This window comes from Apodemus sylvaticus, chromosome 12 (genome assembly GCF_947179515.1).
Source record: "Apodemus sylvaticus chromosome 12, mApoSyl1.1, whole genome shotgun sequence".
Classification (NCBI taxonomy): domain Eukaryota; kingdom Metazoa; phylum Chordata; class Mammalia; order Rodentia; family Muridae; genus Apodemus; species Apodemus sylvaticus.
In genome coordinates this window covers 74,923,499-74,940,286 of record NC_067483.1, presented here as the reverse complement: position 1 = coordinate 74,940,286, position 16,788 = coordinate 74,923,499, and the positions used below count along the sequence as shown (strand labels likewise).

Genomic DNA, 16,788 nt, shown 5'->3' with positions numbered 1-16,788 from the left:
GGCGGGAATAAAAGCCTAGCACTCTTCCTCCAGAGAGCCCCCATTCTCTGGACATTTCCTTTACCATCTCTGTGAATACAGGTTTGAGAAGAATTGAAATGAGAAGGAGAAGAACCAAAGTGGTTGACTCTGAAAGATGCTTGAGATGTCTCCAGCGAGTGCCCCAGCCCTGGACCACAGAGCCCAGTGCTAGCCTAGACCTGAGCCACCCTCTCCCCTCCCCCATCCTCCACGTCCCAGAGACCCTCCCAGCTTCACAATAACATACCACACACTCCAAGCAGTGCCAATATCATATTTATTATTTTCTTTTCCATTTGTTTGCTTTCCATGGCAAGTGAAAAAATAATTTAAACCAATTATATGTACAGAGGCTTGGCTACTCTTCCCAAGAACTTTTCCGAGAAAGACCTCAGCCCCTTAAATAGCAAAGAAGGGTCACCTTTAACAGCCATACAAAACTCCACCTAGAAAAGTCTCATGTGTACAAAGATCGTCTTCATTACAAGCATCACATTTTGGGGACAGGAAGGGGCGTCAGAGTGGGAGACGGGGACAGTGTGCAGGGTCGGGCTACACACACGCACCAGCCCAGGGGCCGCCCTGGCTGGGGAAGCGGCAGCTGAGGAGGTTCAGGTGATCTGCAGTGGGGTCTCCAGCATCTCCATGAGGAAGGTGTCGATGGGCGTGTCCCCGATGAGCTTGAAGAAGAACAGGTGTTCCAGGCATTTCAAGCCAATGGAGCGCAAGGCCGGGAGGCGGAGCAGAAGCTTGGCAAACCTGTAGGGAAGGTAAAGGGGCATCGTGACCGACCGACCGACCGGGCATGGCAAGAAGGGACACCTGCTGTCGGTGGTGGAGACCGTCTGACGGGTCTCCACCAAGCTTTCACAGAAAAGCCTAGAAACAGGGATGAAGGAGCTATGAGAGGATTGCAACCCAGCGGGCTTCTGGGAACTAGAAACCAGCTAGAGGGCTGCTTTGTGTCAAAAGAAGAGCCAGGATCCCATGGCGTGTTGGCAGCCTTGGATTTTATGACATGCTCCAGAACTGTCCTCAGCCCCCACCCCCATCAATCATGGAACCGTGTGGCTGACATTTCCCAGCATCCCCCGGGGTCCGCCAAGATCAGTAGTGGGGGCCTTGGAACGGGGCGTGGCACATGAGGTGTGCTATTCTCAGGACAGCCATCAGTTCTAGATGAATAAAATCGGGGACCCGCCATGTCCCGGGCATGACCAGAGACACTGATTTTCCTCTCAGTCTAGTTGGTCTCTTTAGACTGTGTGACCTCGGCCTGCCTCCAAAACCAAGCTCTCGATTTCTATTAACCGGTCACTAAGACTTTCTACGCCCAGCTTCCGCCTCTGAGCTTCTCATCAGGTTGGGATGAGGGAGGGAAAGAGACCAGTAGTCGGCTTCTGAGAAGCCCGTCTGTTTGAGGAGAAAATACACATACACTCATACACGCTGATCACACACCATCACACACCCGAGACCCAACTTGTGCTGCTCCCATTACTCTCACACATGCGCAGTCTCTCCTCCATGCTCACCTCCTCCTCATTGGGGTTTGAGCGAGTAGCCCCGCTGTATGCTCATGTATTTACGCTGGTTCCCAGCTGGAGGCGCTGTTTGGAAAGATTGCGGAAATTCTGGGCGCTGGGGCCTCGCTAGGTGAAATGAGTCGTCAAGGACAGGACTTGGGGCTTTAGAGCTTGCCCCCCCCCCCTTTCATTTGCCCCCTCCTTCCTTACAGTGGTATGACGTCACCACCTGCCTCCTGCCACCAGGCTTCTCTGCCATGATAGACCGTATTTCTCAGGAACTGGAAGCCAAGATAAATCTTTCCTCCCCCTAAATTGCTTTTATCAGAGAATTTTACTGCAGCAACAAGAAAGACACCCCAACATGGGCTTGCAAGCCTACTCTCAGTTACACACGCATACTTCCAAACATACGTGTGCATGTGCTCGTTTTCACATATGAACATTCACACTCAGACTGCCATACATACACAATCTCGTGTGTGTGTGTGTGTGTGTGTGTGTGTGTGTGTGTGTGTGTGTAAACATCCTTACTCTCACATGTACACACACTTTAACATTTGTCCATACTTTCTATAATGGGGGTGTTCGCTGTGAGTCCAGAGAAGGGAGAAATAGACATGGGACCAGTGCGTGTCATTTGCACAGCCCATTAGGTCCCTTGATTGAAAACATGCTCTGATTTGCCTGTATGACTTAAATTTTTCATTTCATCGAAGTTTTGAACTGGAGTGTCAGTGTCCTTGGAAGTGTGTATACCTCTCCATTCATGTCACATGATGTTTAAAAACACAGCACCAGGGCTGAAGAAATATGTCCGTCAGGAAGCTATTCACCATATAAGCTTAAAGACCCGAGGAAGAGACAGGGGTGTCTCTGGGGCTAACTAGACAGCTGACCCTACACGGTCTGTGAGTTCCAGACCAGTGAAAACCCACCCGTCTCTATCACACACACACACACACACACACACACACACACACAGAGAGAGAGAGAGAGAGAGAGAGAGAGAGAGAGAGAGAGAGAGAGAGAGAACTTATGAAATGACATCTGAGATTGAATTCTGGCCTCTAAATGCACATGTATGCACATCTGGACACACAAATACACATATACCAGCATACACCCAAATAAGACAAAAATAATTAAAATGTGTGTGTGTGTGTGTGTGTGTTATATGTAAAGCTGTCAATGTTTCCCCATCACTATCTATATATTCTGTTGGCACTGGGTTTGGGGAACTAAGACCAAGGCTAATGGAATGAACCCATGCATCAGCAGAGGCTGTCACTGCATTCCTGGCTGGCATGTCAGGATCAAGATGGCCTTTATAGGGGCTTACTGTGTGTGCAAGGTGTGTGAGTTCTGTGCCCTGCTTTGATTTCTGCTTTGAACTTTCTCAAGGAACTTGGGCCCTACAGGGTGTACTGCTAAGTTCTATCCACAAGGTGGCAGCACTCCACCACTGTGAAAATGCCCTGTCTGGGCAATGCCAGCGTACAAGACAGACCTAGGGCAAGTTACCTGCCTAAGCCAAGTGATTCTCTGTGTGCCCCTGCCGAGCCTCCTGTGAGCTCACTTAGGTGGCACTGGGGCATAATGGAGTCACAGGGGGGAAGGAGCCTGGGTCTTTGAGTGCTGGTAGGGAAGAGAGCTGCTTCTGTGTGCAGAGTGCCCACCTAGATTGAAGATGGAGAAAGGAAACTTTTACTGGGTTTACTTACTGGCTTAGTTACTAGTTAACTGGGTCTGTTATCACTATTTGACTTCTAATAATACAGAAATCTGATTATTAATTGACCCACCTACTTGATTTCTTCACAACCTCTGAAGAAATATAATTTAGTCTCCGCTGAACATTTGGTAGATGTCTCTGTACAATCCGGGATAAATGGAAATTTGACCTCCCAGAGGAATGAGTGTGTGTCAGGAGAGGGTATGCAATTAATCATAAAGACGAAATTAATGTCTTAGGCAGTCTTCTGTTTTGCTTTTTTCTATGGGATGTGAGGATCACAGTTTCTCCTTTTAGTCAGTTTATAGAAAGGGTAAATCCTTTGCTTACCACACTTTGCAGGAAAATTTAAAAGGTTTGTTTTGACCAAGTAGTTATACTATAGTTAGTGTAAGAAGGCCGCCCAGAGGGATGCCACCCAGAGGGCTGCCACCCAGAGGATGCGCGGGGACCAGCATCTCTCAGCTCTCAGAGCCCCCGTCCTTGGTGTTCCATGAGAGTCACCATGAGTGGGCGGGGACTGTGAGAGACCGGCTGTCATGTCACAGAGTCATGGGTTCACATCCTGTGTCCACCAGCAACCAGCTTTGTGATCTCAATAAAGTGACTTGTCCTCTCTGCACCTCTGTAACTGGCTGGAACAGAGATCACACTCCCAAACCCAGCAGCACTTAAGGTCTTGGTTTCCCTCCCCATCTGCAAGAAAATCTGTCCGAGTTCCCTGTGTGCTTGCCCGAAGCTGAAGATACGACCAAACCTGTACATAGATGCATAAAATGTACATGCATACGTGTGCATATACACATATAGACCAATAGAAAAGTAAATTTATAAGTTAGACAGTCGGTAAGAGAAAAATAATGGAAACAAAACACAACCATCATATCAACACACAGTAATAAAAACTACGGAAAGGTCATTGATTCACTTCCGAATTTCCCATTTAATGTTGACCATAGTTTTAAACTATGCTTGACTGCTGTTAACAAAACAGCAAAAAAGCAAACCCATAGGTAGATTGGGAAGGATGCTACTCTATCCGCAGCCACTGCTTTGAGCACTAATGCTAGTGGGGGATGAATGTTGACCTAGACAGGCGTGACCGACCTTGACCTCACTGAGGCTTTCATCTTATGGTGCTGATGTCAGCCCAGTAAGGAGGTGCTCAGTCAATGGGGGTGGGGAGGTGTGCTGTTAACATCCCGTTCCCTCCTCTCTCACCTGCCTGGCTGTTCCGGGTACTTCTGCTTGGTATAGGCCTCGAGGGTGGCATAAACCTTCTCTCGAAGAGTCTCCACCTCCGAAGGGTTGGACAAACCCTTGGCATCTGCAGAGAGCAATGGGTTTAATTTCTGGTTACTGCCTCTCAGCAGCACACCCTCCTCCAGACCAGTGTCATATGGGCTACCTCCCTTAGAGTTAGGAACTCGTGTGTGGGGTCAACAGGGAAGTGAGCAGATCACCTGTGTCAGATGGCTGTCCTTCCTGTGTATAATTGTCCTAACAAACTCTTGGTCTGAAGGATTTTAAATTGTCAATAGTGAAACAAACCCTCTGCCGACTGAAGGAGAGATTAACTTTTATCCAGGCCTGTTGTGGATAGCCCTGGGCTTGTATTTTGATGCTAATTCCACTCCTCAGAGGGGCTGCAGATGAGGAGTTGCCTTGTGAACCTTCTCCCCACCTTAACTTTTCAAATAAAGGCTTGAGCCAATGGTTGGGCAGGAGGAAGTGGGAGGAGCTGAGAGCCAAGGGGAGGAGCTACAGGAATAAACTTGAGAAGGAGCAACTGGGAAGAAATGGAGAGGCTTCTGAGGGAGAGAAGCTCCTGGCCTGGAGAAACCACAAGTTATCTGGGATAATACAGATGGAACAGAGCAGTGGAGTGGGAGATCTGCCCAATCTAGGCTTGTAGCTTGTTTTGTTAACTGATTGAGTTGAGCTTTCTTTTACCGGGGAACTGGGTTAGAAACAACGTAGCAACACAGGCCAGTCTTGAAAAGCAATATTCATACCCTCACTGTTTGCTCTCTGCACAGCAAGTGTGGCTAAGTGTTGAGATAGAGCAGGAAAGCAAAACCTACACATGGCCTGCACCTGAGCTACACCAATCTTGGACCTAAAGGGTACACGTATGCCATCTCAAACACAGAAGACTGGACATCCACAGCAGCATTGGACGAAGCCGGTCACCTCCTCCTCTTAAAGTGCTTGGCCCCTGGACCTCCAAGATGCCACTCTGTTCCCACTGGCCACATGCTACGACTCCTTTGATAGCTCTTCTTTCTCCCACAAGCCCGTGAGAGTCTCCGTCCCCAGCTCTTTTTTCTGTCTTTGCTCACAAGTGATGTCCCATCAGGGTCAAGGCTGCTTCCCCCTCCCCCCCCCTCAGGCAGAGGAAGATAGCTGTTACCTATGGTATCTTTGGTCCTGGGCTCTCTTGGATGTCCACTGTCCATCCCCAAGTTTATTGTCCAAAGACAACATCCTGGTTATAACACACTCACCCTTGGCACATGCGGCCCCTGGAGTTTTACCAATGCCAGGAGAATGGGAATTGCACGTCTGCAATGGTTCAGGGAATGAACCACTCCTGAGACATACATGACTCCTGCCCTCTCATCTAACCCGGGTGCTCCCACACAATCAAACGCCACACCCAGTTAAAATACTTTCAGGATGGCTCTGGAGAGGAGAGGCACTGTAGAGAAGACTCTATACTCTGATAGGTTCTGGGCTCAAACTGCTCTGTCTCCTCTGAGCTTGGAGGTGGTGGTGGGGGCAGAACAAATCAGAGCCCCAGAGGTCAACCTCGAGAGAGGGCTGACCCCCACTCAGGGGCTGGAGTTAGACAGACATCACCTGGGTTAAACAGCACGATGGCCCGCAGGCACCCCAGCTCCGACTTATCCATCTGCATGTCTTTCATCTTGGACACCAACTCTGTGAGGACTCTGTTCACAGGAAGCAAGGGCAGGGAAGGAGAAAAGGGTTGAGGTCAGGATCGTGGATCAATAAAATAAATTCCACCAGTACTTGTCATGGCCCTGTTCAGGTTTTAGCTGCCGCTGTGGGCATCAGGGTGCGGGGATGAAGATGAGGAAGACCCTCATGCTAAGGATTACAGTGCAGAGGAAGAAGCTGGTGTGGAAACGACCAGTCACAGGGCCAAGTCCGGAATAACTGCCTCCGGGGCTGACCAGGGAGGAGGGCCTCCCTGCAGGGGGAAGAAAGGCGTCTTGAATGAGTTGGAATTGAGAAATGCAGCGGGGAAGGCCAGCCCAGGGCACTGTCCATATGGAAGATCCCAGGGATGGCAGCCCAGGTAAAGGGGAACCATGAACGCGCTTGAGCACGTCATAGAAAGGGTCAACGCATCTAAACTGAGCATGTACGTCCCTCCAAAAGACTATTTATGGTGGAGGGAAAGGGGCCCTGAGTCCTAGAACTCAACAGAGAGACTCTCTCATTGTCAGCAGCCCGTTCTTTTAGCCCCAAGTCACTAATCTACTTATTACTTTATTTTTATTTACTATAGATTATATATCATATCATACATCATATCATATATCATATTATATGTATGTTTTATATTACTATTTGCTTCATTTTTAAATATGCTTTATATTATATATTATAGATATACTTTATATTAGATTTAGACTTTTTTAATTTATTTTTAAAATGTACTTTAGAATATATAAAAGAGTGTGTATCTCTGTCAGGGTGCTATTTCCTGACTGAGCTTGCTCCTGCTATAGTAGAAAGATCTGGGGTACAATGAGAAAAAGTCTAAAATGTTGTTAGCCCAAAATCCTGAGCCTCTTGGAGATGGATTGTAGACCCTGTCTCCATCCCTGGCCCCTATGATACACTGCCCCACCCCCTGAAGCTTTGCTGGCTCATGCCTGAGGTCCCCCCAACTAGAAAGCCCAAGGGAAGCAGGCCCTTCCATCTGCCAGGCAAAGATGCAGGCCTCTGACTGCCTCTGCTCTATTACTAATATCTTTGCCAAACTCCCTCTCTCAATTTATATTTTCACGTGCTTAATTGTCTCTGGAAACCGGGCTCACACCTGTAATTCCAGCACTTGGGAGGCTGAAGCAGGAGGATTATCACAAGCTTGAACCTAGCTGAACAGTAGAATAAGTACATAAAAGCCAATGATTTTGATATAGTCACGTGTACCCGTTTGGGCTGCCTACTGGATGTCAGAATTACACAGAGGGAGAGGAGGAAGAAGAAGAAAAGAGGGAAATGTGTGTATGCACATGTGTGCATATGCACACCGGGTATAAATCCTGGCAGCAGACAGGAATCACAACCTGTCAAAGATGGAGCCGACGCCGGCACTGTGAGCACTGCTCCGGTGGACGTGGAGGCCTGTGGCCAGCAGGATGCCATCCTGGACAGAAACCGAGCGGTGGGAGAAGGAGGCGATGAGCAACTCATTCCAGCCTGTGAGCACAGAGAGGAGACCTTGTGGGGGAGCGCCCGCATGCCTTCCTCCTCGATAGCCGTGCAACGCGTGGCTTATCACCCCATGTAATGAAAGCAGAAATGAAAATCGTGGGAGGTCACCACCCAGCCCAAGGTGACACATGTAATTAGCGACAAAAGAAAGGATACGCTCGAGTTTCCTGACTCTGTGGCTCTGAACGTTTCTCTGTAACCCTCTGTGCCCCCACCGTTTCTTAGATACAGCATAGAAGGACAGCTTGAGAACCAGCAAATACAAACCAAAGCCTTACCGACAATAGTCACCATTAGCAGAATGATGGATACAGGGACTGTAGCTTATAGCCTCTGCCCCAGGACCTGACAATCTAGTTATACTTCTTTGGTGTGACCTATAGCGACGGCACAGTACGTAGCCATCACGGGTGTTCGGGAGATAACCGATGATCACTCATCATCCAACAGGGATGAGTGGAGTGGATCGCTTCCCAGTGCCCAGCCAGTCCTCATGAAACCTCCCTGACGGCTCTGTGTCAAAGAGGAGCCATGGCAGGGGTCCACAGACTGCAGTGTCCTTGATATAAGAGACAAGGCTGTAGCACAAAGAATCTGAAAATGGCGGAAGCCTTGAACTCTAGCTAACATAGACCTAGGCAGAAATTTCTAGCTTTGTCTGCACATGCATGTGCATGCACACAGGTGTGTGTGTGTGTGTGCACATGTGTATGTGCAGGTGTGGAGGCCAGAGGAAGCCAGTTAGCATTCTTATGCTCTCTCACTCTCAGGACTGAGGGTCCCTCACTGAACCCAAACTTTGCTATTTTTCAGCTTGCCTGGCTCGACAGCAAACCGTCAAAACCCTCCCTCTCCACGCCACTCCTATCCCCAAGAGCTTGGGTGAGAGGCACCACACGACCTCACCCAACTTTTCTGTTCACACGTATTGGGGATCCTATCTCGGTTCCTTACACTCGTACAACACTTTTACCCACACTGCCATCTCCCCATCCCAGCAAACTCCAAGCTTTCTTATCTCGGAAGTAGAAACATCTCTGTCTTATGATAGCTGTAAGACGCAAGGTAAATTACAAAACTACAGAAAGATTTGCATGGGGGAGAAAAGCTCTACTTCTTTCACGAATGGGGTTTCATTTGGGAATGAAAGTCCTGGGGGGGAGAACTATTTAAATTTACAAGTCTGTAAAGGATATACAATGAAGGCCAGGCACAGAGGCACACAGCTTTAATCTCAGTGCTTGGGAGGCAGAGGCAGGGGCGTCTCTTGTGAATTGGAGCCCAGCCTGGTCTACATAGTGTCCTGAAGGAAAACACAGCAATTGTGAGTTGTTCCTTTTAAGGTCCCACGGGGTCATTTCAAAATCACAGTCAAGGGGATTGATTGTCTCAGGACAAGAGGAACCCAGATGTCTTACCTGCCCGGAGCAGAATGACCTGGTCCTCCAAGGAGAGGTCGGAGAAGTGGGGGATGCGTTTGGCCCACTCGACAAGGGTGAAAAGCTGCTTGTCAGCGGCATGGCATATATTGGTAACAGGGTCATTGGTCTGAAAAGGGAACAATTTCTATGAGGCCCTCGGACTCTAAATTCCCCTCTGTCACCTCTGTCCCACCCAAGAACTGAAACTGGAAAGGAATCTAAGACAGCATACTGAGTTCTCCATGCTCATGTCACCGTAGGATTCTGTCTTTGGTTCCACAGCAAGTTCAGCTTCTAGAATCCTCTCCACGGGCATGTCTTCGTGGCCGCTACTGGCACACTCTGCCTCGCTCTCGGCTCGCTCTCGGCTCCTCTGCCTTTCTTCTTGCACAGCTGTCATGGGGCGAGGCCCACAGATGTTACAGAGTGTCAAGGACCAGTGTGGGACTGTTAACCTACCTATATAAAGTGAGACTCACCACGGTACCAACCAGGGACACTACAATGCTGACGGAGGACAGACAGAATGAAGACAGTGGAGCTGTTTGCTTGTTGACTCAGAGATGGGATGTGTATATATATATCTAAACATCCCATTTCCAATGTGTTGCCAAGTCCCTCTTAATCTTGCTATTTTAGCATCACGAAGCTCCAACCCCACCTTTCTTTGAAGGCTACCATCTCCTTGCTATCCCCGTGTCTGTCATCCTTCCTATACGGATGCCTTGGATAGGCTGTGAGCATGGAATGGTTAAGCAAGGGTTCAGTAAAAACTCCCCTTGTCAGATCCCGTGCATCTGCCCTAGCATTCACGTCCCATTAGGTAGGCCCCCGGTGCACCAGCGTGAACACAACATCACCTGATCCGACTTGTCAGGGAAAATCTTCCGGGAGCCAGCTGTGGGGATTTAGTAAGTGAAGGGGCGGAGGGATGTCACCTAGAAGACATTTCAGAATGTGCACTGATTTCATGGGTGGGGGAGGGCACACTGGCAAAGCTGTAGGCTGGGGTTCCTATAGCCTTCCCCAAACTTGGGTTTTTCACCAAGGTTGGCTCTGTGTCTCAGAACCCTTGGGTCTATGCATCAAGATGCAACACAGACCTCATACCCCAACACTGCTCTCTTGAGAAGAGTTTTGGACGGGCTCCTTTCTACCTGTCCAGAAGGCTGCTAATTCCAATCCAGTCCCTTATCCTCTGAGGGCGTTACCAGCCACGGAGGCTGTCTGAAGGTCTGGAGCTGGGTGCTGCACACTGAGTCTCTCTTGTGAGTGATGAGACTGATTTCTCAAGGCTAGGCAGGGGAGAAGCTGCAAGATTACCACCAATACGCCGTGTCACGTAGAGTATTATTATGTGGCCCAGAGAAACAGAAAGAGTATAGAGAGGAAGGAGAAAGGGAAAAGGGATGAGAGATAAGAAAATGAGGGGGTGAGACGAAGAAACAGAACAGAGGAGAAAAGGTGAGAGGAGAGAGCCACACACTTCAGACCCAGAGAGGTCTTTTTCCGAATGTACTGTCCACAGGCATGCAGACGCTGAGGATCTATCAGCGGCCTTGGTTTCCTTGTCCATGGGGCCAAAATGGCAGTAACTGACTGAGATGGGTTTGTGGGACTTACCACAACAGCTTTAAAAGTTTCAACAGAATCTCTCTTTCCTTTTTCCCTGTGTCTTCCTGCCCTGTAGGGTTGTGTCTCTCCCCTAGTTTTCCTACGGCCCCCTCCCTCTCCCTCCCCTCTCTCTGTTTCTCTTCCTTTCTTGTTCTTTTGCAGCTCACTCCATCAGCCTCTGTTCAGTGACACCCTGTGAGAGCTATTTTTCTCTCAGTTGGATTTTTCTCCCTGACGTTCAATGTTCTTTCGCCTTTCTTTAAGAAATCAATATTGTCTATTTGTCCTGATTTAAAACGAAAACAATAACAAAGCAGAAGAAGCAAACTGAGTCACGTTCTTCCCGTGGTCCTCAGTCAACTCTCCTGACGGACTTGAAGCACTTGGAGAAAACAACCTTGAAGCTTCAAAGGGAAGCCTTGGCTTTGGGCCGTCAGGTTCCAATCCCCATTTTGCCGTTAACTGAGTTAAGAACTGGCTACTCTCTCTTCCCATTCGTACTACAAACCTCACTGGTATAAAAGAAGCAACATATGGTTGTTGGAGGAAATGCTACAAGGCCGATAGCTTCAGTGCCTGTTACAACATACATGGTAATGTATCGGGGACTCCAGCTGATCTAAAATAGCGCCAGGCTTCAGCCTTTCTGACTTCGTCCATCTACTTGGTAACTAGTTATGGTGGATTTCCAGGTTCTCCAGCGGCCAACATGAACAGAGCACTTTCTGAATCAGAAGGTGTATTTTATACTCAGTACTCTACATAGATTATTGTATCTCATTTAAATTCTCCCAACAACTCTCTAGGGGGTTACTATGAACCACAGAGAAACTAGAGAACCTATCTGAAGTCAAAAGCTAAGAAGTGCATGTACCAGCATAGGTTCCCAGGCTGGCTGTCTCCAGAGCCTGCTTAAAGTCCTTCCATGTGGCCTCCAGGGCACTAGGATAGGCTGAACTTACAGGATAAAGGAGCACCGATACCTTATACAATCTTTGCTGAAAAGCACAGCAAAGATTTTTTTTTCCTTCCTTTTAGTGAGATCTACATGCTGTGGTGAGGGAATGACTTTATACGCCATCTTGCTCACACTGTCTTCCCAAGGAATGCCACAGAGAGGCAAGCGCGAGGCGGGGAGGCAGCATGGGATGCCCCTTGGCTCTCAGGTTATTTTGCTATCTGTGAACTGGTTCCCGTTGGTTGGGTGATTCTGAATGCACCCTTCTCCTGTCATGTGTCCGTACTGGTGGTCCTCCCTCTAAGCACAGGCTCAAGAACCTGTTCCTTCATGGGTTCTTCCTGTCAGACTTCCTCCATATCACCACAAGAGGTGTGGAGCGAACTGGCTCAGTGAGCCATCCGAACCTGCAAGGGGAGGGCATCCTTCCTGCACAGCCACGCAGACCTCCCACTCACACCACGCACCTTCGGGAAGCTCTCTGCTTAATGACCTGCCCACTTCAATTTATTTGTGTTACTTAGCGGGATGACTTTCGATCTTTTAAAGCAAGAACAAGAAGGAAAAGGAGCTTTCAGATTTGTTCCTCTCTGACACAAGGATAGCCCACTAACTCACACTATAAATTAAAAGACGGAGCCCAGTGGGGTGACGGAGAGGGCCCGTCTCTCAGACCTGTAGATGCCAATAATTCACAAAGACTGGGAAATATGCCAACATGAGAGGATTTAAAGCAGGCCAGGGTTCTAAATCCCAGAGGACAACAACAAACTTGCAACTTTCCCTCCAGAGACTAGAGCACGAAGCCAGCTCCACCTTGAAGGTCAGTCTGACGCCCCCTAGTAGGGTGCAGCACAGCACAAGACCTCTGAAACCTCCGAGAGACCCGCTGCCCATTTACTGGAAGACAAAATGAAGGGGGCCCTACGCCGATGCCTGTCCTCGGGCTCCCAGAGAAGAGAGGTAATGGAGGAAGAGATGCCTCCTGCTCTCTGAGCTCTGGAGGTAAGCCTTGAGAAGTTGTGGTGCCTTCAATCCATCTTAACTTCCACATCCACAGTCTCCCTCCCACAGAGGCGAGTGCAGCCCGGCTCTTCCTCGTGCTGCGTAGCTCTTTGCATGCGGGAACAGCCGGGCACCTTACCTTCCCGCTTCATGCCCATGACCAGGCACTTCTGGTAGCGACAGTACTGGCAGCGGTTGCGCTGGCGCTTGTCGATGAGACAATCTTTGTTATCCCGGCACGTGTAGATGAGGTCTTTTCTTATGGTTCTTTTGAAGAAGCCTTTGCAGCCTTCGCAACTGTACACACCGTAGTGCTTTCCTGGTTTACGAGAGAACAACCCTTAGACCGCTCCGGTATTCATTCAGAGTTTTGTTTTGTTTTTCTTTTTCACCGCAAAGAAGCCCATGACCACGCCCCCAGGAAACCGCCAAATCCCCTAAGAACAAACCCCAAAGAAGCTGGATCACAGAATCCAAAGTAAGAGTAAGTCTTCCTTCTGTATCTCCAACTCTAGACAGCATCATTAGAACATTCCTGGCCTCAGATTTTATTGACATTTATTTTATCAAAGGAGCTCTTATATTTTGATAAGGAAATATCCCACCTTGGGTCGATATTTTAGTGTACATAATGAACAAAACCACATTCAATTGCCATATATTATCCGTAGGAAAAGAATCTTGGTTTAACTGACATTTCTCAAAATTGAAACCCAAGGTCTTGAAACCCACTAAAACTTATCTCATCTTGTACCAGAATCTGTGAACACAATCCTGAGCTACTGTTGGTGGGGGAAAAAAAAGTCTGTGAAATCTTTATAGCATAACATTATCCTCCATCTTGAGTAGGGAATGCATTCTGATAGACAGTGATTTTTTGCTTCATCTAGAACAACGAATTTTGTGTTGAGAGAACTGCCTGCCACATCTGTCTCTGCAGAAGCATGGTGAGTTGGTTACAGTGTTTGCATTTGTATGCTATGGTCACGTGGTCAAAGTCACAGAACCTGAAAACATATTGAAGCCAATCATTCAAAACACACTTAGGTCTGATTCTACAACAGACTGTTCCACATAGTCACAGACCCAATTTTCTAATTCTGCTATTTATTTGTTTGTTTGTTTGTTTGTTTGTTGTTTATGTTGGGGCTAAAATCCATTTGAAATCATCGATAACCTGCAAATGTGGTGTCCTGCACCCCAGAGTGTACCTGTCAGTGACAGCGACCCTAAGATGAAGCCATGGCTAGAGACAGCCCGCCTGATGAATTAGCCTGCCTGTGTCCAATTAGTTGGCTATGCTAATTTTCTGAATTCACAGCAATGATAAATATGGGCCTTCATCTTGGCCCTAGCTAACCTAATACTTTTGGCTCTGAAATATTTAACTTTGAGAAGCAGGACTCTAATTTGACCATAATAAGACAGCCATCCCACGTCTTTACGAGCCACGAAGGGACCTACCACCTTCAACTAAAACAACTAAAAGGAAGAAAACGCTTTGTCAGGCTGTGACTGACATTCTGTCATGGCAACAGTGGTTTCTGCATGACTAGAAGATGAATTGTAAAAGCAAGCAAATGCCGGCCATGCAGCTGAGTAAGTCCGGGGTATCTGCACTCTCAATGTTGCAGCCTGATGCAGTAGCATCCACGAGAAGCTGGAGGAACATCCAGTCAGGCTTCCCAGTCTGAGATAGAGAGAATATGCTCTGACTTCTCATTCTTTTAATTAATTGGGACCAGGGTCTCGCCATGTAACCAAGGCTCACTCAAGACTCATGATCTCCTGCCTCACCAGTGAGCAGGTACCAACACACTTGTCTTTCTCATTCTTCAAATCAGAGACTCAAATGTGTTAAAAGTAAAACTCGCTGGGTAAGTAGATGGAGTAGAATGAATGGAGAGAAAGGGAAAACAATTAGGAAAAAAAAGGCAATTTTGGCAAAATGAAAACATGTTTTGCCCATAAAAGCATGCTTAAGAAAAAAAATCTACCAGGTTGTGAAAAAATAAAAAGAAATATGCTCAAGTATTAAAGAGTTTCTCTTTCATAGGAATACTATGGAGATTTTTTTACTTTCTCTTTGTACTTTTATGAGTCTTCCAATTTTTATTGCTTTTATAATTATTTATTTGGGACACTTTATGATTATGAGAAGTAACTTTTTTAAAAATTAAAGAAAAACTAGCATGGAATATTTCACATCCCAGCTTCTCAATGACAGACATGGACGCAATTGTGTTACTCCAGAGAGGAGTCTGGAACATTTCCAGTGAGCGTAATCCTTCTAGATAAAAAAAAAAAAAAAAAAAAAAAAAAAAAGGAAATGCATTTTAGAATCATCAAGACTGCAGGCTCTGGTCCCTGTAACACAAATCTATAGGCTAGGCTTCCAGCTGGACCACCATAAAGGGTCTTCTCATTTCACTGGGTACAGTACATGTATGGAACAGGGGAAGAAATCCTTGTTCCTTCTATCTCATGGAGTTCATACCTGAGGATCTGTCCCCACAGATGGCACAGATGTGCTTCACCAGAGACCCGGGGCTGGTGGATGGGTAATTCATATTTCCAATCCCAGGTAGACCTGGTAAGGGCTTGATGTCCTCGGAACTGCTGACACTGTTGACCACATTTAGCTGCAAGAGAAGCAGTCAAAAGCAGAGAATAAGACACAGATAGGTGGGGCTAGCCAATCCCGAGGCCTCCTGCAAGGAGCATGCACGTGAGATTAGCTCCATAGCAAGAACTAACTTCCAAGTACAGGGTTTCCCCAAACTGCTCATCTTTGGCATGAATGTAAGGCCATGGGACAAGTACACAAAATGAAAGAAATTATTTCTAGAAGCTAAAACATAACCCAAGCGTCACAATGCTGTATTAAGCTGTTCAGGTTTCTTCCTTTATATTCATGTGTTTTACTTGAGCTAAACTCTGTGCAGCACACTTAGGACAATGTCAGCTGTGTGATTTTAAATTTTTTATCAACTATTGACTGCAGTTTCAGCAGTGCACCAGAGGAGCTATGGCCCTCAGGCAAGACGAGCAGACTCTAAGAGACAAGCATCTTCCCCCCCCCCCCACACACACACACAAATCCATTCATCTGTCAATCACTGAACATTCCCCAGGCCTCTGAGACACAAAGGCAAATAAAAGTTCACATCTAGGGCTTCCTGATAAACTGAAAGAGAAGGACAGGTGCATGACTCATCTCTTTGAGTACACTGAAGACGCTAGCCCCTGTGCTCAAATCACTGAGCAGTCGTGTCTTAGTCAGGGGTTTCTATTCCTACACAAACATCATGACCAAGAAGCAAGTTGGGGAGGAAAGGATTTATTCAGTTTACACCTCCACACTGCTGTTCATCACCAAAGGAAGTCAGGACTGGAACTCAAGCAGGTCAGGAAGCAGGGACTGATGCAGAGGTCATGGAGGGATGCTGCTTACTAGTTTGCTTCCCCTGCCTTGCTCAACTTGCTTTCTTATAGAGCCCAGGACCACCAGCCCAGGGATGGCACCACCCATAATGGTCTGGGCCCTCCTCCCTTGATCACTAATTGAGATCCAGCTGGATCTCATGGAGGCCTTTCCTCAACTGAAGCTCCTTTCTCTGTGGTAATTCCAGCGTGTGTCAAGTTGACATACAAAATCAGCCAGTACAAGCAGCAAATGGGCAGAACACTCCAGAGCTTGGTTTTGAACTTTGTGGTAACTAACAGGTGATCTTTCCATGAAAATATAAAATCTGTACAGCCAGATACTAGATCCTCTGCGGTGCCCAGGAAGTCCTGCCCACCATGGCATGGCACTGGTGCTTATGGTTGTCTGACTATGTGGGTCAGCTTGGCTTTCCTGGTCCCCATCCCTTGCCAAAAGTCAACATTTCCTCCCCACTTATCCTGGTGCCTTTGAGGAAGTATCCGAGAGGTTGAAGCTCAGTGTTTTGTAGTCACCAGAGAAAACAGTCATCCACTCGGAAGCAGGTACCCATGCCCGAGGATGCACAGTGGTGGTCTTGGCTGAGCAAA

General features: G+C 47.5%; 1 protein-coding gene across 1 annotated transcript in view; it reads right to left on the bottom strand.

The window, feature by feature from the left end:
• Positions 1-370: 370 nt before the first annotated feature.
• Positions 371-16,788, bottom strand: part of Rxrg (retinoid X receptor gamma) — a 40,560-nt gene continuing 24,142 nt past the window's right edge. The window contains exons 3-10 of the mRNA XM_052199934.1: positions 15,251-15,395; positions 12,893-13,072; positions 9,409-9,569; positions 9,174-9,303; positions 7,608-7,740; positions 6,145-6,236; positions 4,504-4,609; positions 371-780 (exon numbers count right to left, since the gene is read on the bottom strand). Of these exons, the coding sequence (XP_052055894.1) occupies positions 633-780; positions 4,504-4,609; positions 6,145-6,236; positions 7,608-7,740; positions 9,174-9,303; positions 9,409-9,569; positions 12,893-13,072; positions 15,251-15,395 (1,095 nt within the window). The 3' untranslated portion in view covers positions 371-632. The remainder of the gene's footprint in view (positions 781-4,503; positions 4,610-6,144; positions 6,237-7,607; positions 7,741-9,173; positions 9,304-9,408; positions 9,570-12,892; positions 13,073-15,250; positions 15,396-16,788) is intronic.